Raw genomic sequence first — 25,276 nt, 5'->3', positions numbered from 1 at the left:
GTAAAGTGCACTACATGTCCCAGGGCCTGCAAATTATTTGCTGCTAGTGGGCTACAACACTGACTGCCACCCACAAATGCAGCCTGAAACCATGTCTCAGGCCTGCCACTGTAGTGCTTGTGTGTGAAGTTTACCGCCCCATCGACTTGGCATTGAAAGCTACTATCCATGCCTAAAACTCCTCTTTTATTACCTATAAGTCGCCCCTAAGGAAGGCCCTTGGTAACCCAAAGGACAGGACGCTATGTGAGTAAAAGGCAGAACATATACTTCTATGTTTTACATGTCCTGGTAGTGACAAACAGCTCAATGACTTTTTCACTGCTGTAAGGCCCACTCCTCTCATTGGCTACAACTGGGAATTCCTTAGAATACCTTTAAGCTGTAATTCCTGATTGGAAAGGAGTAGCCTTTTCATGTTTCATATATTTTCTATAGTAATGATAAATCCTCTTTCCTGGTAAAGTCGAAGTTAACATTACTATTTTAGAAAGCCACAGACACTGCAAGGGTGGAGTGTGATTTTGCACGTATCTGCATCCCGATGGGTCTTTCTGGGCAGATGGGAGGAAGAGGCCCACTCTTAGCCTTCACGGGGTAGTAGACTGACCCCATACAAAGCAATGTTAACTCCCTTTGATAGTCTGGAGTGAGCGCGGGGATTCAAAGAGATACTGGTGCACTTCAAAACCACTCTTTGAAGTTTTGCTCAAATCAAAGGCACATTTAAACGTAAGTGCTGAGTCTCTGGCCCCATCAAAACCGACACTTATGGATCTACATAGAACCGCTGTCAGAAGAATTGTGGTGCTACATAAAAGACTCAACTGGAGTCTTGGTTACTCCTTGATTCCACACTCCGCGATAGGAGGGCGTCAAGGAAGGATCGTATGCCCTTGCTCTGCCTATTGCATCTTTACATTGAAAGTGCAATCTAGAATTTCTTCATTGCACTTGTCTATGTAGTCAATTAAATGTCTCATTAAATGGCAATAGATTTTCATGATGGACCCAGCATTTAAGCTTATCCAGTGTTTTTCTTTTTTCCAACAGGTGAAATAAATGCAGTAATGAACAAAAAAGGCGAAGGCCTTAAACACACTTGTGTAGGAAGTGATGTAAAAACAGTACACCTCGAAATGTCTTCCCTTGAAGGCTAATGCCTCGCCAAAGTCTTATTTTACTGCAGGAAACCCAAACTGCCCAATGTGGTCTACACTTGGCACTTAGGGATCACCTGAACTATATTGACGAAATAACACACTGACATACTGAAGCCAGTCTGATAAGGTTCTCATTACGAAGGAAGAGCTAAACTGGATCAGAAAGAAGACACAGAAGAGAAACCGTATGAATATCTAGAAAGTGACAACACATTTATTAGGGAGAGAAAGAGCAAGTGCAACATCAGAAAACCATACTGGAGAAGAACCATATTTCAATGACTGACTGGAAAAGTGTTCTTTGCAAAGAAAGACCTAATGCAGCATCAGAGTGTCCACGTAGAGGAGAAACCATATAAATGTACAGAATGTGACAAAGCATTTATAACAATTGGACGGCTAAAACGACATCACAAAATCCACACTGGGGAGAAATCACATAAATGTACAGAATGTGACAAAGCATTTGTAAGAAATGACCAGCTAAAACAACATCACAAAATCCACACTGGAGAGAAACCATATAAATGTACAGAATGTGACAAAGCATTTATAACACTTGGACAGCTAAAACGACATCAGAAAATCCACACTGGAGAGAAACCTTTTAAATGTACAGAATGTGACAAAGCATTTGTAACAAATGAAACGCTAAAACAACATCACAGAATCCACACTGGGGAGAAACCATATAAATGTACAGAATGTGACAAAGCATTTGTAACAAATGGAAACCTAAGACAACATCACAAAATCCACACTGGGGAGAAACCATATAAATGTATAGAATGTGACACGGCATTTATTACTAGTGGAGACCTAATAAATCACCAGAAAGTACACACTGGGGAGAAACCGTATAAATGTACAGAGTGCGACAAAGCATTTATTAGAAATAGACAGCTAAAGCGACATCAGAAAATCCACACTGGGGAGAAACCACATCAATGTACAGAATGTGACAAAGCATTTGTAACAAATGAATACCTAAAACGACATCACAGAATCCACACTGGGGAGAAACCATATAAATGTACGGAATGTGATCAGGCATTTATTACTGGTGGAACCCTTATGAGACACCAGTACTTACACACTGGGGAGAAACCGTATAAATGTACAGAGTGTGACAAAGCATATATAACAAATGGAGCGATGAAGCGACATCAGAAATCCCACACTGGAGAGAGATCATATCCATGTACAGAATGTGACAAATCATTTATAACAAATGGAGAACTAAAGCTACATCTGAAAATCCACACTGGAGAGAAACCATATAAATGTACAGAATGTGACAAAGCATTTGTAACAAATGAATACATAAAACGACATCGCAGAATCCACACTGGGGAGAAACCATATAAATGTACAGAATGTGACAAAGCATTTGTAACAAATGGACATCTAAAACGACATCAGAAATTCCACACTGGGGATAAATCATATCCATGTACAGAAGGTGGCAAAGCATTTATAAAATATAGACCGCATTAGAAAATCCCCACTGGAGAGAGAGCATTCAACTGCACTGAATGTGCAAAGGCATTTATTAGAAAGTCTCATCTTATGTGACATCAGATCGTCCACGTAGGAGAGAAACCCTATGAATGTACATAATGCAACAAGACATTTATTACTAGACAAAGATAAATACTACATCAGAAATTCCACACTGGGGATAAATCATATCCATGTACAGAAGGTGGCAAAGCATTTATAAAATATAGACCGCATTAGAAAATCCCCACTGGAGAGAGAGCATTCAACTGCACTGAATGTGCAAAGGCATTTATTAGAAAGTCTCATCTTATGTGACATCAGATCGTCCACGTAGGAGAGAAACCCTATGAATGTACATAATGCAACAAGACATTTATTACTAGGCAAAGATAAATACTACATCAGAAATTCCACACTGGTGAGAAATGATATGGCTGTACTGAATGCGACTTAGCAGTTATTAGAAAGCAAAGTTTAAAAATACATCAGAATGTTCACACATAAAAGAAACCATATAATTGTACAAAATGTGACAAAACATTTATTCCAAATGGAGGGTGACAATTCAACTGCATCGCATGTGACAAGGTATTATAAAGGGAGAGTTAAAGCAATATCAGTGTCCACACTGGGGAGAAACCACATGAATTTACAGAATGTGACACCGGACTCCGCCAGATCGTGACCGAACCCACGCACTCAGCAGGACACACCCTTGACCACCTCTTCACAACAGGAACATCCATCACTTTCAGCCACACCACCGAACTCCCTTGGACTGACCATTGATGCATCCACTTCACCTTCAGAACACCCACCATCCACAGACACCAGCTCCTCCTCCCACAAAGAAACTGGACCAGAATCACAGACGACCAGCTCACCTCCTCACTCAGCAACTCCACCCCAACCATCGTGGAAAACGACGACCCGAACATCGCACCTCAAACACTGCACAGATACATCACCATAGCCCCCTCAAGTAAAACACCCAGGCCAAGAAAGCCAGATGGTTTACCATCAAACTTCGAGACTCCAGACGCACTTGCCGCCGCCTCGAAATGGCCTGGAGGAACACCAAATCCACAGAAGTCCACAACGACTTAAGAGCCGCCAACAATGCCCACCACCAACTCATCAGAAAAACGAGGAAAAAAGTGATTGAAGACAGAATCTCCACTCATGCGCACAACAGCAAATAATACTTCAACATCATCAAGGAGTTCGCCCAACCCACCAGCGAGTCCACCGACATCCCTTCCTCACAAGACCTCTGCGACAAACTCAGCACCTTTTTCCACCACAAAATCAAGAGCATCTATGACAACTTCGACGAGGAGAACCAACACACTGAACCCTCACCAACCACCCCCGACGACCTAAAGTCAGCGATTGACAACTGGACAGCCCTCACCACTGAAGACAATGAAGTCAATCCACTCCGAAGCCCCCACAGACCCCTGCTCCCACCACATCTTCAACAGAGCCGCCGACACCATCGCACCCATGCTCCGCCATACCATCAACCGCTCCCTGGCAACCGCCTCGTTCCCCGATGACTGGAAACATGCAGAGATCAACCCCCTCCTGAACAAACCCTCGGCTGACCCACTGACCTCAAACTACAGACCCATCTCCAAGTCCCCTTCCCTTTTCGAAAGTCCTTGAGAAAGCAATCGACAGACAAGTCGCCACATTCATCGAAGTACACGACCTAGATTCCTCCCAATCCGGCTTCAGAAAACACCACAGTATGGAAACCGCCCTCCTCGCCGCAACAGACATCCGCACTCTACTAGACAAAGGAGAAACGGTAGCCCTTGACCTCTCAGCGGCATTCAACAGTCTCACCGCACAGTAATATGCAGACTCTCTAACGCAGGGATCCAGGACAAGGCCCTCAACTGGATCCGCTTCTGTCCAGAAGAACGCAGTGGGTTGGACTCCCCACCCCCCTTTCCTCCCTGACCCTACACCAACCACCTGTGGAGTCCCCCAGGAGTCCTCCCTCAGCCCTACGCTCTTCGTCTACATGGTTCCACTCACCCCATCATCAGAACCTACGTACTCAACATTGTGTCATACGCAGATGACACCCAACTCATCCTCTCCCTATCCAATGAACCCAACACCACCACACACAACTTTCGAGAAGGCATGGAAGCCGTCGCCAAATGGATGAAAAACAGCTGCCTACAACTAAACGCCAACAAAACAGAAGTACTCATCATGGGCCCAAACCCCGATGCCTAGAATGACACCTGGTGGCCTCCCGCCCTTTGAAGCCTGCCCACCCCCACGGACCATGCACGCAACCTGGGAATCATCCTGGACTCTGAGCTCAAAATGGACCGCCAGGTCAACTCCGTCTCGTCGTCCTGCTTCCACACCCTCCGCCTTCTACGTAAGACCTTCAAATGAATCCCCCTCGAACACAGAAAGACCGCCACTCACGCCCTGGTCACCAGCAGACTCGACTATGGCAACGCATTTTATGCCAGAATAAACAAAAACCTCACCCGCAAGCTACAGAACATCCAGAAAGCTACTGCAAGACTGGTCCTCCACCTGCCAAGACACTGCCACATCTCCCAGCACCTGCACACACTCCACTGGCTCCCCATCGAGGCTAGAGTCACCTTCAAGATGCTCACCCATGCACACAAGGCCCTCCACAACACCATACCAGCATATCTGAACAGCCGACTCAAATTCCATTCACCCCAAGGGACCATATGATCAGCCCAGCTCTCCTACGCCGTGGACCCCCGCACCAGAAAGGCCAGATTGGGAGGCCGCTGCTTCGCCTTCCTCGTGGCCAAAGCCTGGAACGCTCTTCCGCTCCACCTCAGATAGACATCACTCCCCATCTTCGCAAGAAACCTCAAAACCTGGCTCTTTGACTGACCCCCTCCTTGATGGACTGGAACCTCTACCCCCAGCGCCTTGAGACCCTTACGGGTGAGTAGTCGCGCTCAACAAGCCTATGATTGATATATTACAAAGCAAAATGTAATACAAGATCAGGAAGTTCACACAGGGGAGAAAACATATGTATGTACTGAATGCCACAAAGCATTCATAATAAATGGAAGCGACATCCGAAAATCTACATGGAAAGAAATCCAATGTATGTATAGAGTTTCATAAAGACTTCCACAAGAAAATTAAGCTAATGCAGCATAAACAAATCCACACCAGGGAGAAACCCTATTAATGAATATAATGTGACAAGGGATCGATGACAAAACAAAATGTAATATGTCAGAATGTTCACACAGGGAAGAAACTATAAATGTAGTGAATGTGACCATGCACTCATAAATTGAGAGCTAACTTGACATCAAAAGTCAACCTTGAAGACCGCACTGAATTTAGCAAGGCATTTATTGGCAAGTGTGAGTTAAAACTGCATCAGAAAGTCTCCACTGAGAAAAATCTATATGACTGTACAGAATCAATCAATGGGTATTAAGCTCGGCAAATCATCAGTGAGGTTCTCAAGGCGCTGGGTGAGGTGTTGTTGTCCGGATAGGCCGATCAGTTGAACAGCCAGGTCTTGACCTTTCCAGATTCAGTGATGAGGCAGATCTCAGGTGCAAAGGAGTTCATTCCAGGTCTTTGCTGCCAGGTGGGAGTAAGAGTGGCCTCTGTGCCAGGTGCTTTAGACTCTAGAAGTTTAAGCGAGGAAGAGGGAGGCGGAATGCAGGTTGTCAAGAATTCCTGTCATACAAGGGAAACACGCCCTTATGTAAACAGGAGAGCTGTTACATAACTCAAGGGAAACACGCCCTTATGTAAACAGGAGAGCTGTTACATAACTCAAGGGAAACACGCCCTTATGTAAACAGGAGAGCTGTTACATAACTCAAGGGAAACACGCCTTATGTAAACAGGAGAGCTGTTACATAACTCAAGGAAAACACGCCCTATAAAGGGAGGAACCGGGAGGTACAAGGCTGTCGGATATTGTGTTTACACCGACGTACCTGCTTCGTGAAGAGCAGTGTTCAGGAGTGGTGCTCCAGTAAGGCAAGAACGGAGGTAGGTCGAGTCGTTACTCCCTGGGCCGTGTCTTGCCCCATCGTCACCTGTGAAGGACCCGGAAGCTCTACCGGTCAACCATTGAGCTTCGCTTTTTGACTCGGCTGAGTCCAAGCGCAGTGGCGCTTTTGCTGGTTGGAGTCGTAACTCCCAGCCCGACCAGAGACACAGGGACTGCCAGCTGTAACGCACACCAGGAGGTGTTTGCCGCGTTACAGACTCGGAAGTCCACAGGATCGATCGAGCGGCTGCTCTCGGTTCAGTCTTCTTGCTTGTGATTGGGGTATCGGTGACGCATCACCAGGAGGTGACTCCGCGTCCCGGTGCAGTCTGAGGAAGAGGTTGAGCGGCTGCTCCCTTCAGGTAGAGACCCCGGCTGGGTGTTTCCCTGACTCCTCGATTCTCCCCAACACTCTTCGTGCCCCTCACAGCCTACCGATTGGCATTGTCGGCCATTACATTTCTGCCCTCTGTTGGCATACGCCGGGATCGGCGTATATGCAGAGGACGGTTAGGACCATCCGTGCTGTGGGCTGGTAACGTACTTAGCCTGGAGGATTCCAGTGACTATAACTTTTGTTTGTTCTTTGTATTTTATTTGCCTTCATTAAAAGAACTAACCCTTCACAAGTGGTTGCGTCCTCATTGTCGTGTCTGTTAAACGATCCTGAGACGTTCAGGGCGTTACACAGGTGTCTGGTGGGGAGCCATCTAAAGATCTTGCGGCGCATGCGCATTGTGAGGAAGCAGATGGCGGAGATCATGTTGATTTGCTTCTTCATGGAGAGCTTGTTGTCCATGATAATGCTGGAGCCATGCGTTGCTTCAAGGTGATGCATGGGTACTGAAGTCTTGTCTGTGTTCAGTTTTAGGCAGTTGTGCTTCATCCAGTCGTGATGTTGGCAGTGCACCTATGTAAGTTGTCTGGAGTTGGTGAGGTTGGTCTAGTCTGTGTAGAAGATGACCTTCAGACCGTACGAACTGACAATGTTGGCTAGGGGTTTCATGTAAATGTAGAAGAAGGGGGGGACTAACGGAGGATCCTTGTGGGGCACCACAGATGATGTCCTTGGATTCAGGAGTAGGGCGATAGTCAGATTGAGTTTTTCTGGTGAGGTAGGAGCAGATCCATTTGAGGTCATTTCTTTGGATTCCGATGTGGTGGACCTTGTCGATGAGGATCTGGTGGGAGACCATGTTGAAGGCAGCTGAGAGGTCAAGGAAGATGAGGGCTGCAGTCTCACTGCTGTCCAGGAGGGCTCTGGTGTCATCTATGGCTGCTATCAGGGCGGTCTCTGTGCTTTGATTTGCTCGGAAGCCAAACTGGGAGGAGTCCAGGAGGTTGTTGTGCTCCAAGAGTCTGGTCAGCTGCCTCTGGATCGACCTCTTGAAGACTTTTTCCGGAAACCAGAGCAGGGGTATCAGTCTGCTCTATGTCTGCTGAAGGTTTTTTTAGGAATGGTTGCACTTCTGCGTGTTACCACTCTCCTGGAAAGGAGGCCATGGCGATGGATCTGTTCAGTGGTTTTGTGAGCGCTAAGCTGATCACCTTGCTCCTAAGGTTAAAGATTAGGTGGGGGCATGGATCAGTGGGTACCCCAGAGTGCATCGACTTAATTATAGAGGTGGTGTCTTGTACGATGAGGAGGTCCCAGGAAACGGCCAGAAACGGCCGGAGGTCAGAGTTAGTGCCAGTGTGTGTGAGGAGGTCGAGGCTGTCACTGGCGGAGAGCTGAGATTCAAAGTTCCTGTAGATGATGGCGATCTTCTAATGGAAGTAGTCAGCAAGCATGTAGCACCGATCCCAGAAGGGAGTTATGATATTCTCGGTGGACGCAGGGTGGCTGAATTTCCTAATGATGGTGAAGAGTTCATTGCTGTGGTTTGAGCTGATCTCTATGCAGCATGTAAGGGCTCTCTTTTTTAAGGAGGAGGTGGTAGTGGTTGATCGATGTCCTGAAGGTGGTGTAGTGCACTGGATCCTTACTGGCACTCCATCTTCTTTCTAGCCAATAAGTCTCATTGAGAGGTCTGAAGTTCTGGGGTAAACAAGTTGACAGACTTTGTGGATTCTCTGATCTTGTTCGGCTCAGTGGGGGGGTTATATAGTCTGGGATCCAGGCTGTGAAATTCTTGATGGCCTGTTTAAGGTCTGGAGCTGTGTCCGGTCAGTTGGCATGGAGAGTGTTGTTCAGTTCTCGTCTGAGACAGTTTTCAAGTTGCGCTGAGGTGTGCTGGGTGGTTTGGCTTTGGTTTCTGTAGCATTGGGACCTGTGATGGCGAAGTGGACAATGGAGTGGTCAGTCCAGGTGAGTTCTGTGACATGGTGGTACTCTATTGTTTTGCTGGAGATGAAGCTGGAGTCAAGCATGTTCCCTACGATGTGCATTGGGTCGATGATGAGTTGGATGAGGCCAATGTTGCTCATGCTTTCTATTAGGTGGTCAGTGCTGGCATCGCTAAGGTCTTCCATGTGGTAGTTGAGATCTGCTAAGAATATATAGTGTTCGGAGGCTATGGCAAATTGGGTGATGAAGCAAGGGATGGCTTTGCAGAACCCGGGGCAAGTTGCTGGAGAATGTGACAGTGTGCTTAATGAAGTAACTGTATGAATGTACAGAAAGTGACAAGGCATTTATTAGAAGGGCACCGCACAGCCAATGTACCATAGGAAAGCCCACCCTGGGGAGCAACCATATAAAGGGCCATGGGTATGCCCAGTTGTGGGTCCCGGGCTCACTTTGCTCTGGATTCAATCTAACTGATGAGGGGTGATACCCCGAAACCAGTCCCAGGATGCTTGTTTCTGGTCAAGGGAGGACCTGGCTTTGCAGTTCGAGCTGGACTGTTCCCATGAGGAGCAAAGAAAATGATTTCCATATGGCTAGGTCTTAACTGGTGTGGCATGGTGAGCAAAAGAACAATGGATTTAAACCAGATCTCTTGACTTGTTGTATCCCTCATAAGGATCCTAATATAGGTTGTATCTAAACATGCCCTTGTATAGGCATAACTCATATTATCCTTATTTAGGCTTAGAAATCCCAATCCTTATTTAGGCACGAGCCATGCACTCCAAATATAGGCATGGTCTTTCACCTATATTCGACCACTTTCCACGTGACAACTAGTTCTTGGAATCAGACACTTACACTCCAGGGATTCTCCCCCGCACAGGATTATTGATTTCTCCAAGAACTTATGTATCATGCATGAACCACTAATCCCTTAGGGTTCATTCCTGACGTCTTCCTCTGCACAACATTACGTCAATGCTAACAAACAATAGCACCTTTTGGGTATACATATTCACCCTTTGCCCAAGGAAATTAGAGGAGAGCTCGACTTCAGAGGAGCCCGTTATTTCCGGCCTGATGCACTGACCAGAGACACTGCCATCCTGCACGCAGAGATCCAACTCCCTGTGTTCTGACTCCCTTCACGTGGTGTTGGGGTTCGAGACCAGGGAAGAGATTCCACAACTCTCTCATTCCTAGGTATGGAGCTGACTAGAACCTAGAGGGGACTCTTGGCATCCTATACTATACAATATCATCCTATAGCATACAGCACCTACTTCTCTCCTTGTCCTATACTTAGGTTAGGTACACTTGGGTAGAATTAGGAATGCATCTCATGAGCATCCGCACTTTTAGCTACATGTTTTTATGTATACAAATGTATTCATAAGTATTGAACAATGCTAGAGCTATACTATTTTTTTTATGCTGATCACGCTGTGATTATATATCTTGCATACTGTCTTCTGATTGTATCTTGCATACTGTCTTCTGATTGTAATAGCTCATATCTTTTACACGAGAAAACTGACTTCAATAAATACTTATTGAAACACTCGTCTGTTATTTTCATGTAACTCTGAGAAACCAAGCTTGCACGATTAGCTGAGCAAAACGTTATCTAGTGTTTCCACGATTCTGAGGGATCAGGGTTTTTCATGTTCCTGTGGTTGCCAGAAACTATTCCCTTCTTGTCGTCAAGAAGTTTCTAGTGGACTCTGAGCTAGCTGGTACACGGTAAGCGAGGTTAGCATTCTCGATAGGGGCAGACTGACTCATACCTCTGCCAAACCTGTAGTGTATGTTATCCCGACGCGCAGAACCTATTTAGGGAAATAGGAACTACACGACATGGTAGCTCAGTCGGGCTTTTCTCAGAGACCCTTACTCACATACTCCAAAGACGTCTGGAGTGGGTAAAGAAAGGTCCGCCGCAGCTTAGTGGGAAAATCCTATGTATTGGCTGTTGGTTTTTATCAATATTGAAGGACACAGTGTTCCAAAAATTGTACACCTTATCTTTGTTTCCTTGAAACCCAGTTTGTGTACTAAACACAATGTCGGGAGACAAAAAAAAAAGAGATCTCATCCTCCAAGCTGCCGCACAAGACAGAAGGTTAGAGGAAGGAGACGATGGGTATGAAGTAATACCTCAAAATATAAGAAAAGCCCTCACGGTTAAACTTATAAAATATGGTCTATCATCTAGGGGTGGTAGAGTAGTCTTTGTGATAGAGACACACGAGGCATTTCAGACAGAGGTATTCTACTGTTGGTTACATTCCCAGCAGCGAATGCAGTAACACATTGCTTTCATCACTTCAAAGAGGATGAAGCACCCGCGGAATATACTCCTTACGAGGATATTGAAGTTCCACTTACATACCAGGAACATTTTACCTGGTTTAATGGCACCCTAACACATACAAAAGACATAACAAGGCTCGGTCCATTAGGAAGACCAGGGATACATGGCCAATTCTAGCCGGCTACACACCACATCCGGACACTGAAACAATTACACCAGGTGAATTACTAATTCAAATTAAAGAATTAATAAAAATCTGTAGACAAATAGTACTATATGTCATTAGGACATTAACAGTTCAGCCACCATTGGTTATACCAAATGCTGCCCCTCAATATGGGAGTACACTCAAAAAGACTCCACAGACTTTACACTCAGTCATGGGTAAATCCCCACAACACGTGAACAAATTCCATTCTGAATAGTCCAAAAAATTACACAGATTGAAACTGTATTTCCAAATACCAACCTTTATGAAAAACTAAGAATTTTAACAATCTGCTTGCCAATGGGGATCACACCACATCTGCTGGACTGCACCACTTGGGGGAAAAGTCTTTGCCGCAATATATACTAAAACTCATGGTAGACCCTCTCTAGCAGTGATACCAGATGTCCTAAAACAAATTCAAAACTAATACAGGGCAGAACCTGCCCTGAATTTAGGTATGAAATTACTAAATAATTTTGACCAGGTATCCACCATAATATTAACCAATATTAACCCTTTGCGTGCATCGGACGGCCCACAGCAGTCCGACGTAACGGTGGGCGTGTGCGTCGGACGGCCCCCGACCGTTTTAACCACGCCCACTCATAAATCACCCACACCACGGCGGAATTCGCGCCGCGGTCAACGGGTTAAAAGAGAAGCAGCATCAGTGGGGATCCGCCAACACCTAAGGGAGTTCGACTTAATCGAACAACCACAAGAACTACCCAGAATTATAGAACAATAGACTGGAGACAATTTGGGTGGAAAAGCATCAAAACCACAATTGGCAGAAAGTCCTGAGAAGGACATTTTTAAACAAAATACTGCTTCTTCTAAAAAGAAGTGGGAAACTTATATACAAAATACTAAAAAGATTAGATTTCAATCCCGAGGTAGGTCTCCTCAAAGGGAGCCCTCTGGAGGAATAGGGATAATTTGAAGAAACCGGACAGGTATCAGGATAGGGATACACGTTCTTCTCATTCCTTTGAGATCTCATCAAAGACATCCGAAAGAGGAGCAAAGTCAGACCACAAAGGAGAAAACACCAAGTCAAAAGACAAACAGCACATTCAGGAGAATAAAACAAAACCTCAATTCAACAGGAAAAGGGTAGCAGGTCTGAAAATCAGACATGCAGAGAATCCTGAGGACACAGCTACTGAACGGGGAATGGGCTCAGACGAGGCTGGACAGTGTGGCAGAAATCTCAATAGCTCGCCAGAACCTGAAGGAACTTCTGGAGATAGTGGACCTGAATGAATGCGTCACAGTACATACTGCTGATACCAGGGTTACTGCTCCACAAAGGTTATATGAAATAAAACTCCGAATCGAGGGAGAAAGCCCAGGAAAATTAAAGGGGTATTCTGGGAAAGACTATCAAAGGGTTATAATATCCTGCTAGCTGAATGTGATTGGCCACCAGTATTTGTCAAGGAGTGCCCACATGGCGAGGACATAATTATGCCAGCCTTCTCCGACCTAATCCCAATTCCCTTAAATACACACATGCCAGGAAATGGGCAATTGCCCAGGCCCTAGCATAATACAAAAACCATGTTGGATGGGATGAGGATTCATCCCACCACATAATATCATTAAAAAAATGAACCAACTGCACAAAGGCAGTACCCAATAAAGCAAGAAGCTAAAAAGCAGGTCAGGGAGATCTTAGATCAATTTGAATCCCAGGGGTGATTGAAATTTGCACCTCATCAATGAACAATCCTTTGTTTCCTGTGGCAAAACCAGACAATACATAGCTTCTAGTTTTGGATTACAGAGATTTAAACGCATGTTAAACACTTGCCTGCCAAATGCACACAGTGCAGCATTAATGAATAACATTGTGCGCTAAAAATACAAAACAACATTAGATATCTCAAAGGCATTCTGTTGCCAAAATATAGCGTGTGAAAGTAGGTACTTAACAGCATTCTCAACAATGGGGACTCCGCGTCAATGTTGTCGTTTACCTCAAGGGTTCAAGAACAGCCCGGGGTTATTCTCAGCGAGAATAACAGAGTTACTACAAATTTATGATGATGAAGCATTGTCATATGTCGATGACATATACCTAACAGACGATGACTTAAATAGGCACTTGAACAGAGTGAGCCCCGTAATACTGAGAATCACCTCTGAGGGTTACAAATTCAACTTTAAAAAATCAAGAATTACCCACCTTAACGTCCTATTTTTAGGATATGAACTTTCACGTGAAGGCAAGAGCCTGGCAGCTAACTTTTTAGAAAAGTGTGCGCTGCTACAATCACAAAAAATGTTGAAGAACTTGCAATCAATACTGAGATTCCTGAATTTTGGCAGAACATACATTTTGGATTACGCAGAAAGTGTTAAACCTCTCTACAAGCAAATTAAATCTGATTTCTCAGCAAATCATTGGACACAGGAACACACAGAAATCCTGCGTTCACTTCAAGCTAACATGTTAGCAACAAATCATTTAAAAACGCGCGTAAATGTATGCAATTTGGTGATCCGAATAATTCCGGGTCAATGCGGGTACACATATTTAACTTTCAATGAAGGGGAAACAGTACCTATTGCATACAAATCACACTTGTTCACAACAGCAGAAATGCATTTCACTTCAACAGAGAAAATTCTGACAGCAGTGCAGACCGCAGTAGCAAGAGAAAGAGCTCTGGCTCAGGAGAAACATATTATTGTCGTAACCAGCCTTAGAGACTGTTACAAAGGCTTGCATTCCAAATTCAAAAACCTTACATCCCAGATGGATACAATGGGTTAATTCTCTTGCTGCAACGGATGTAGAATACAGATTTGATCCAAATTTGAAACCGCAAGTATTCCTGCAATATAAACAAGAATATCCTCTGCCCACTGAAATCCTGCCTCTAGATCGGTATGAATTTATAATTTATAGTGACGGCTCAGCGCAACCCCAACGGGGAGTAAGTAAGCCTATAGTGGTGTGTGCAATCGTTTAAGGTCGCATGCGCGATGGTAAATTTCCTCCAATGATCACTAAAACACAGTCTCTAGGTGACTGCACAGCTCAGTTAGCTGAACTAAAAGCATTCATATTGGCCCTAGTAAGCACGGATCGAGAATTTCCCACACTCATAGTGTGTGATTCATATTACTGTGTCCAGTCATACATGAATATTTACAAAATTGTCTTAAAAATGGATTGAAAGATGCCAAAGATGGTACAATTAAGCATAAAACACTTTGGGAACAGGTAGCTTTGTTGAAAAACGCACTACCAAAGGCTCACGTGATCCATACACTGAGTCACCAGCGTGATGGCGTTCACGTTGCAGGAAATTCATTGGCTGATGAAGCCGCAATCACTCGTTCAAAAAATGAGAATAGATAGTGAGATAATGTTGGCTGTCAATGCTTTAAGCAAAGACAGTGGCACAATGTTACCAAAGAAATTTCCACTCAAATACTCCTATTTAATTAATGCAAACAACGTTCCTTTTGCTCGAATCCCAGGAGTGGTGGATAGAGTAATTCCAAACGCGGAACGTAGATTAGGACTAATCCTAGCAGCACACGAGGGGATAGGCTCTGCTCATGCAGGTGTTTCTGCAACTGTTTCACTATTAAAACAACGATATTGGTGGCCAGGCATGAGAAAACAGACCAAGAACTATGTCTTGGCATGTGATGTATGCCAGCAGATGAAATTCTCCACAGTGAAACATCCTGCGCAGACGCCCCTGTTAATTTCAAACAAACCTTTAGCTTGCGTTTATCTGGACCACTGCGGTTCCTTGCAAAGGGATGGCAATTATTAATACTTAATGGTTGCAGTGGACTCGTGCCAAAGGTTCCTATGGATGTGGCCTCAGCGCTCAGCTGACGCTCAAACTGTTATAAAAGATTTGTTAGTCTTTATCGACACATACGCAGTAGGCACGATCCATTCTGACCATGGACCCGCATTTAGCTCTCGGGCTTACAAGGAGGCCGTGGAAGGAATGTGCGTGGTATTGCGGTACTCCTCTCCATATCATCCTGAGGGAAATTCTGTTGTGGAAAGGAAAAACCAGGACATAAAGCAATCGATAACAGCTAGGGTATTGGGTTCGGGAGATGGCTGGGTCAAACACATTTATGGGGTTCAACATGCACTTAACAACATGCCAAGAGCTTCTCTAGGGGGGTCACTCCATATGAGGTTCTTTTTGGGTCAAGAATGTGGGTATCTGATCTAGACTGTGAAGGCACAGTGGCGGATAATAAACCCTTTGACATCAAAGATAGTTTGGCTGTTTTACAGGACCTGAATGAACTAAGTTCGAAACTAAGCAACGTGGACCTGAAGCCAATCGCCACTGGGGAACAATCGGCAGTCCCGGCAAGGCCTGTCTGGATCCCAAAAGTTGGGGATCAAGTCTGAGAGAAGATCACGGATAAGGAGTTCGTCCCTTCCTACAGAAACACAGTACCTGTACTAGCAATCCATGGAACAAGAACAGTACTTCTGCCTGCCCTTGCCGGAAGAAAGAAGGAAAGATTTGTGTTAATCGACCTCATCAAACCACACTATGTGGCCCATACTACATAGTGGGCCTCGTGGTCTCCAACATAGTAGCAGGCGCCCTCCTCTTGCTACTATCCAAGAGGTTCAAACTGAAAGACTTATCACCATCGAAGAGTCACCAGTGAGAAATGAAGGACTAAGCAACAATGCTATGGAACTTTTCCCTCTTGAAACTCAAGTAACCGTTCGCCCAGACACACCGGTCTCCACAAATGTAACAAGTGAATCTGATTCAGCGAGAAAATGAAACCAGCATTAAAAATGCAATAGGTCTCACCTTTCCTTAAGTTAAAGCCATTTGCTTTGCTATACAATACCATTAGCAATGCAAATGGCTTTAACTTAATCAAAGGCGAGGCCTATTGCAGTTCCAATGCTTGTTTAAAATGTCTGTAGGGGAACACAATTGTTTGGTTCTGTCACTGGAGCAGAGCTTTAAGTGGTCCGGGCCTCAGCGGTGCTGAGCACCAGCAGTTTTTTAAAGGGGGCCTGGCACCGGAAGACCGTATTTTTCTGGTCTGCAGTGACAGGCACATCGATGTGCGTGTGCTCACACTGCTCACTTCTTACTAGTGGGGAAGTTACGGCATGACGTCATGCCCGCTGAAGTTGTAGAAGAAGGGAAATCATTTACAGAGTCATTTTCTCTCTGGATTTCCCTTCTCTTTTTGAGACTCAGGAGCAGCAACATTGTTGGGATGTCACCTGAGCTTTAAGTGGAAGCTTTCAATATTATATACAAGCCATAGTTGCTGCTAATTTATCTTTAAGCAACTAACAACCATTGACAAGGCCAATAGTCCTGACTTGTTGTAGGTATGATGTGAATAGTTGTATCATATATCTGGATGCAATGACAAACAGCAAAATACAGGTCAGGCGGTGCACTATGCTAAGCACACATTTTTAGCTTATGTCTTTTTAAGCCACGCCCTTAACTTCATCGGTCACGCCCATTTGAGAGACCCCCCAGCTTGTTCATCCCTCTTAAAGCCCTGCACTGAAGCATATGGCACTTTCACTGAATGGGTAGCTAGCTGCTTTCACAATAAACTTTTAAACACAGTAACTACAACTGTGGAACTTTAACCTCTTGCTCTGAGATCTTGGTGAAAACAATGCCACATGTCACCGGACACCACAGTAGCCCCTCCATTACCATGCAAATATTTTCACAAAACTAATACGGTAGCGCTGTTGATGTAAATCATCAGTAGCCGCGTTTCATGTATAGTCTGGGGAATCTCTTGTTACAACTTATTACGAAAATGGCTCCCTCATGCAGGTTTGTGTGCACACTGAACAGGGAACTTGTGTCAAGTAAAACTAGTTATTTTTATTGATCACTTAATTTACTATTTCAGTTTTTTTTTAATTTTTTTTTTTACAAATGATCCTCCTTTTTATGTTACCCTGAAAGTAAAATCCACTCCTATGTGAAATTCCGGAACATATTTTAATGAAATCTTGGCACGTGCACACTCCAGTATCACACAGAAGAAGATACAATGTTCTTAACACAGTGGCAACTCTAATGCAGTACGCTGCATCAGTTTTGATTCTGGAATATGATTACAGCACATGGCCCCCTCCCCTAGTCTTTGTCCTTGTTTAATGTAACTGGCACTCAAGTAAAGCGCTTCAATACCTTCGGGTCGAGTTCACGCTATAATAAACTGCAAAAAATAAATAAATACCTGTGGACTTGCTGCTGGCGTTTTCTTTGGACCCTCTACCACTCCTTGCGGAACCCGCTTCGCGGGTCCCGCTGCGGCGTGAGAGCCGTTTGTGCAAAACCTGTGGATTGTTTCAGTGAGGGACTGGACGAGTGCAGGGCTGCGAGCGCGGGACAGGACTACGTCTCCCAGCAGTCCTGTTAACCCGTGCCTCCTGCCACCTGGCCGCTCTCCCTGCAAGCCCCGCCCCACTCACAGCCTGAAAAAGCCCTTCTGAGCTCCACTGCCCCGGGATACCTGTGGACTTGCTGTTTGCTGCTGGCGTTTTCTTTGGACCCTCTACCACTCCTTGCGGAACCCGCTTCGCAGGTCCCGCTGCGGCGTGAGAGCAGTTTGTGCAAAACCTGCGGATTGTTTCAGTGAGGGACTGGACGAGTGCAGGGCTGCGAGCGGCGGGACAGGACTACGTCTTCCAGCAGTCCTGTTAACCCGCGCCTCCTGCCACCTGGCTGCTCTCCCTGCAAGCCCCGCCCCACTCACAGCCTGAAAAAGCCCTTCTGAGCTCCACTGCCCCGGGATACCTGTGGACTTGCTGTTTGCTGCTGGCGTTTTTTTTGGACCCTCTACCACTCCTTGCGGAACCCGCTTCGCGGGTCCCGGTGCGGCGTGAGAGCCGTTTGTGCAAAACCTGCGGATTGTTTCAGTGAAGGACTGGACGAGTGCAGGGCTGCGAGCGGCGGGACAGGACTACGTCTCCCAGCAGTCCTGTTAACCCGCGCCTCCTGCCACCTGGCCGCTCTCCCTGCAAGCCCCGCCCCACTCACAGCTTAACCCTCCCCCTACAAATTTAAACAGCTACTTCCGCGTTGCGGGAGCGCCCGGGGATAAGCCCGGGACAAGGGCGGGACAGTCTGTGGCCGTCAGGGGCCGCAGGAGGCTGGGCTGGGCCCACTCTCTTTCACCTGCATTTCCTTGATTCTATTTGGTTTGCGAAATAGGTTCTGGGTATGCCATCATCGGCCCTAGGTGGAACACCAGCGAAGGAGGGGGGAGGCAACACCGGGACTCTGGACAATTATTTTAAATCGGTAAAGGGTGACGGGGGTAACGAAACTTCTCTGGAGACGCGCAGGGCAGAGCGACGTCGCTCGATTGAACACCTGAAAAATGGGCCCCTCAGTGATATAACTCCCTATCCTATCTCTCAAGAGGAAGGTTCCCTTAATGCTAGCCAGGATCTTTTATCCCAAGAAGATGTTCCCCTATTACTACGGGATAGTTCTTCCATTCCTGGCCCACTTCCTAAACAAACTACGGACACCACTCCACTACTAGTTGCCAGTAGTACGGTAGTTGATTTACTCACCCAAACGCACACCAGAGCTAAAACCAGGACTAACAAGCCAAAGCAAACTGTGGTGGCAGAGGTGCATGACCCACCACCAAATAAGCGCAGTAGGAAGTTGAGGGGTGGTCAGGGGAAGACCAAGACTCCCCACTCTGATTTTGGAAAGTCACTTAAGTCCGTACCTATGTTGGATAGGCCATTAGCTAATGTGCACAAGGCTACTCCCCTTAAGGGTACTAACACTATTACCACTGCGTCTACCATCGACAAAGGGAAGAGTCCACTTAACACATTACTTCCTGGCATCTCTTTGGGGAGCATTGAATCCCTAATTAGATCACTCCTGTTGCCCATTAGCAAGAGCTTGCAGAAAATAGAACTCAGGCTGACCACTCTGGAGGCAACCTTAACCACCCTGAAAACCTCGGACAACAAACAGAGTAGAACCACCGAGTCCAACCTACCAATAGGAACCTTCCCCAATATTCAAAACGCACCGATCCACACGGGGCCTCCTCTGGGTTCCACTGCCGCTCCTCTTTTACAGCCACTTATGGCTATCTCAGTTCCAATTCCTTCTAGCATTCCTAACATCCTACCACCACAGACAGATGGCCCAGCTTTCCAAAGTACAGATACTGGCTCAAACCCTCGGGTCTTACCTAATGCTGGTACTGCCCCTCTATTCCCTGGTAAGCCTGCCCCTAGACCACGGGGACCAGACCTACTACCAGAGGCTAACAGCCTCATGGTGGTTTTGGCTGGTGTTCCTTCTTTAGAACTGGGTGAAAATGAGAACTTTCACTCACTCAAGAGGAAAACCATTAAATGGTTGAATTGGAACAGACCTCTCCCAGTCCACCTCAACAATGAGATCATTATGGTAAGAAGGGTACCTTGGTTGGGGAAGTCGGGGAAATCAATAGCAGGGGACTGTATCATTGTGTCTTTTCGAGACCCTGGAACAGTATTACACATTTGTGCTGGGTCAAATAGATCACTGGATTCTACCATACAGACTTTGCCAGTTTCCTTCTTTTTCCCTCCCATTCGCATGCACCATGATTTGCCACAAGGTAACTGGTCAAGGGTGGAACGAAGATCTAGACATAGGGGATATGCTCCACGTCCAGTTTATCGACCTCCGGAGACTCCCTTTTTGGACCACAATCGTTTTAACTGCCTGAACGGTTTGGATGGTGTGGACTGACTGCCCCCAAACCCGGACTCAAATCCTGTGACCTTGGGTAACGGTCCCAGTAAACTTCCTGATCCGGCTGAACCCACCTCTGAAAATGACCCTGTTAGAGCAATTGGCGTAGTTTCTGGCTCTGGCGCTGGCTCTTCCACCTCTGCAATCTGTTCTGTGGCTTCTCCAGCGTACATGAGACTAATTTGGTGGAATGTGGCTGGCCTAGCCAGCAAACTGGGCACTCAAGACTGGATAACTTACATCAAGTCCGGGGATGTTTGTATGCTCCAAGAGACTTGGGCAAGGGAAGATTACAACCATCAAGGTTACAAGTCATTTTCCATCCCGGCTAGGTGGGAGGGTAAGGGCCGCCCCTCTGGTGGACTTACAACTTGGGTGGCATCCCACTTAGGATGCCAGGCTTCACGCCTACCGGTGCCATCAGAGGATATCCTAGTGGTTTTATTAGCCTGGCCAAACCTAGCGAAACTTGCCCTGATAAATATTTACTCCAGGCCAGTGGGAGCTTCGCGTGAATCTCCCACTATAGAGGAGCTTTCAGTATACTTAGCGGAAATGCCAAGAGACATTCCTTACATAGTGGGAGGGGATTTAAATTCCCATTTCGAGCCGCTGGTCGGCCTTGTAGAGGGATTCCCCATGGAAGAAGAGTCCAGGTGGTCAGTACCCTCTGTTGTAGCACCTTCCCCAAAGGTATGGACGCCTGTGGCATTGCAGATTACTGCCCTTACCTTAAAGTATGGAATTAGAGCCTGCAATGGACGTATTAAGTCTGATGTACCAAGCAAAACCACGTACAACAGAGTGGGAAGAGAGTCCCGCTTGGATTATGCCCTTGTGCAGATAGTGAACTGGTCTTCTATCTTGGACTTTAGGGTTGTGGAGAGATTGGATAGTGACCATAACGCCCTTGAACTCGATCTTAGCCATCCTGGGCTAAAGGCCTCCACAACAACTATGGAGGAGTTCAAACCTGAACTACTATTAGATAATAACAGGAGAAGAATCAAGTGGGATAAACTAGCTTCGAGCCAAGTGAAACTTTCGAAGCTCTACGCAGGTTTAATCCCTATTTTGGAAAAAGTGGGAGAGCTAGCCAATGACGTGGGCAATATAGACCACCATGAGAAATTATATCAGGCTCATGAGGACCTTATAAAGGGAGCGGCCTCTGAGCTTTTTAGCAGGGTTCAGAATCAGAGGAGGACCCAGCAACACAAGTCCCTATGGTATAATGCAGCCTGCAGGAAGGCAAAGGGAGAACTCCTTAGAAGCATCAAGGAGGGTACAGGCAGAGAGAAGCTGCGATAAAATAGACGGGCTTATAAAAAACTGGTTACCCATGCTAAAACCGAATGGGAGGAGAAGCAGTGGGAGGAGCTCACCACTTCCCTCGCAGCTAGAGACCACCGAATGTTTTGGAGAGTAGTAAACGGGGGGTCGGGGAACCTCCTTTCGGCAATAGAGCCAAATATTGCAGCAGGGGTGTGGCAGGCACACTTCCAGTCTCTCTACAGTTCTGAGCTGGGAGTAACTAAGATTGACATCGGTACTGGACTGGCAGAGTATGGCGGGGATTTGATAACAGTGGGCGAGGTGAAGGTAGCATTATTGGGACTCAAAGGCGGAAAGGCGCCAGGACTGGATGGCCTGCCCGGGGACCTGTTCAAGCAGGAGCCCGGTGTCTGGGCCCCCTAGCTGGCTGCTGTGTTTAATGGAGTTTTGCGTGGCATGGAAATCCCGAGTACTTGGCTGGGGGCAGAGGTGGTTCCTATATTTTAAAAGGGCTCGCCCCTGCTCCCAGCCAACTACAGACCAATCAGTTTAATTGACGTGTCACAGAAGCTGTTTGGCAGGATACTGCTGAATCGGCTTCAGGACTGGGTGGAGGAAATAGGCGCCCTCAGCCCGTACCAGGCGGGATTTAGAAAGGGAGTTTCCACAGTGGATCAGGTTTTTCGTCTGAACGTTATCTACTGGAGGGCAGCAATATTGGAAGGGGGTAGCTTATACACCATATTTGTGGATCTGAGGGCTGCCTTTGACCTCGTGCCCAGAGGAAAACTCTGGAGTGTTCTGGCTGAGATGGGGGTCCCCCCAGACATCCTGATAATTTTAAAGAGATTGCACCATAATAACTATGCCCGGGTCAGGTGCGGGAAACTTGGGGAACCAACGGACAGATTCCCCGTTGACAGGGGGGTTAGACAGGGCTGTGTATTGGCACCGACCCTGTTCTGCCTCTTCGTCAACGGGGTAATCGCCCATCTCAATGGAACTGAATACACTGATGCCCCAAAATTGAATGGCAGCAGGGTGCCTGCAATCATGTTTGCAGATGACACCCTGCTGCTGTCCAAAACCCCTATGGGGATACAGAGGATCCTTGATTCTTTTGTGGCTTTCTGCACAGATAGGGGGTTAGAAATCAATTCTACCAAAACCAAGTTTATGGTCCTGAACCCAACACCAAGATCACGCCCGAACCCTTTACTGGGAGCATCACGTTTAGAGAGCGTCTCCACCTTTGAATATCTAGGTGTAACGTTGAATGAAACCATGTCGTGGGGAACTCACCAGACTAGGGCTAATCTTAAATTAGTGCAGGCCACTGGCGGCATCGTCCGGTTGATGAAAAGCTCGACATATCGACCGCTGGGGCCGCTTATTCAGATATATAAGGCTCAGGCAAGAGGAGCTCTGATGTACGGGGCGGAAATGTGGGGTCACACAGCTTCCTGCAGCTTGTCTATTACTGAGAACAACTTCATTAGACAGATAGTAGCACTCCCGTCCAGTACCCCGCTCCTCCCCCTGAGGATGGACCTGGGGCTGAGACCAATAGCAGATGAACTAGGTCTCAGACCCATAGTCTTCTGGCGAAGGCTATGGAGCAGCGAAGAACTTTCTTCTTATAGGGCGGAACTGAGGGAGTTTCTAACCCACCCTAAGGCTCTACAGATCCCGTGGATAAAATATATAAAAAAGTCCTGTACGGGATTGGGGCTCCCCGACCTGTGGTCGGATCCAGCTAACGCCTCACTAAGGATCCCACGAAGAGCTTCGGTTAATGCTTACCACGAGCAGAAATTATCTATGGCCCTAGACTGCAAGGATGAGGGGTCATTAACATTTGTATTCGCGCAAAGCAAGGACTCATACCGGCTGGAGAGGGTTCTGGACGCTATGTCTCCTGTGTTGGCCAGGAAGCTATTTCTCCAATGGAGGTATGGCACATTGCCTCTGCGAACTTACACCTGCTCCTGGTCAACACTGCCATCTACTAAGCTTTGTCCGGCATGTGTGGGAGCAGAGGAAAGCGATCTGCACGTGGTCTTGTTTTGTCCAACTTACAAGGTCGCCAGGAATTATTGGCTCCTACCACTCATTAGAAACCTTGGTTCTAGGGAGTACCTCCCGGTGTATAGAATTTTAAAAACTGACGTTTCAGGTCCAATTGTGTTTGCACTAGCCAAATTTCTTACTAATGTCTGGCATATTCGCACCCGTATTTTAAAGTCGCAGGCTCCCACCTAATTTTAAGTTCTAATTTTAATTGTATGGTCTTTTATCTGATGTGTTTCCTGATTATTTTCTCTGATGGTTTTATATGTTCATATGTGCTTCTTTTGTATATCTTTTATGGCCAAATTGGCCGAAATAAAGATTAAATATATATATATATATAAATAAATACCAATGCCACCAGTCTAATCCCAGTGTATATCCTCATACACCACAGTAGCCCCACCCCTTCCTCGCATGTTTTCACAGAACTTAATACAATAGCTCTCTTGATGTAAGTCCTCCCTAATAGTTTCCCAATTTAGGAATATGTGTGTGTAAGTAGCCTATTGCCCTGTGATTACAGAAATGTCCGCAGGGGTAGACAGTTGTATTTGTTTCTGTCACTGGAGCATATGGCACTTTCACAGAGTGGGTAGTTAGCTGCTTTCCTGATGGCAACCTTAGGTCTGAGTCATTAACTGCCTCTGAAAATCTCCTGATGCCTAAAAGGAGGGTCAATTGGAGAACCTTATTTAGGGAGTAGGAGGCATAACACACAGAGCAAGTCCTGAAAGTGCTAATTTAACACAGGTTTCTGCTCGATATTAGCCTAACAGGTATGTTAAACAGCTGAAGAGCTCGAGCAGCTTATCACCTTAGATGGAGATATAGAATTGTCAGTGGAGTTATAAATGAATGTGCTGCTCCTAACTGAAAATGTAGCATCATTTGTAGACATATTAAAAGTAAGAAAGAGAACATAACACAATAACTCACAATGCAGCAAAACAACGCAATTTAAAAAACACAACATTAAACAGTTAAAACAGAGCACATCACAACAACCGCAGTACATCACATTACAGTAAGGAAGGTATGCAGCGCAAAAATTCAGCAATAGAAAAAACCACAAAAGAATGCAATATAAGAAGTAAATGTCAAGAACATGTAGTCACAACCATTCATGCTGCGCATGATTATTATTACCCTCGTCAAAAAGCTGCTTACATAATACGGTAGTAAAACGTTACTGGGCAGCAGGAAAGGAAATAGTTAACTTTAACAAGCACAAGTGCGTGTGCCTCGTACGGTAGCAGGGGGAGGGGAGAGAGGAGGGGGCCTGCGCGAGTCCCTTGCGGGAGTGAGCAGCAACGCGTGATAATTGATGACAAATGGCGCCAGCAGCTCGCTCCCGCAAGTGAATCGCCAGATGTGCACGCGTTGCCATTGGAAGCAATGCAACGCGTGAATGTTTGTGCTGGGAAAGCTGTGCCGATTTACTAAAGGTCTCTTTCCTAAGCAACGCATGCGCGCTGCGTAGGCGAGACCTAAAAACAAGGACACTGTCATCAAATTCAGCTGCAATTCCAACAACTGATTGAACTGCTTCTGGCTATTTCATTGACTTTGATACGTTTTCCGAGGATCCAAGTGAACCTGAAACAACGCCAGCC

At 46.1% G+C, this 25,276-nt stretch overlaps 1 protein-coding gene across 3 annotated transcripts in view; it reads left to right on the top strand.

Moving 5' to 3' along the window:
* Positions 1 to 25,276, top strand: part of LOC146822429 (uncharacterized) — a 73,041-nt gene that overhangs the window by 43,424 nt on the left and 4,341 nt on the right. For 2 of the 3 annotated variants that reach the window (XM_085613535.1, XM_085613534.1), the window contains one exon: positions 1,054 to 5,179. The exons of the other annotated variant lie outside the window; for it this stretch is intronic. In XM_085613535.1, coding sequence (XP_085469661.1) covers positions 1,482 to 2,660 — 1,179 coding nt within the window. In that variant the 5' untranslated portion in view covers positions 1,054 to 1,481 and the 3' untranslated portion in view covers positions 2,661 to 5,179. Of the gene's footprint in view, positions 1 to 1,053; positions 5,180 to 25,276 lie in introns of those variants that run through there. 3 annotated transcript variants of the gene reach the window in all.

This window comes from Triturus cristatus, chromosome 6, assembly GCF_964204655.1.
Source record: "Triturus cristatus chromosome 6, aTriCri1.1, whole genome shotgun sequence".
Taxonomy (NCBI): domain Eukaryota; kingdom Metazoa; phylum Chordata; class Amphibia; order Caudata; family Salamandridae; genus Triturus; species Triturus cristatus.
The sequence above is the reverse complement of the archived record's forward strand: the minus strand, read 5'-3'. Positions and strand labels throughout refer to the sequence as shown.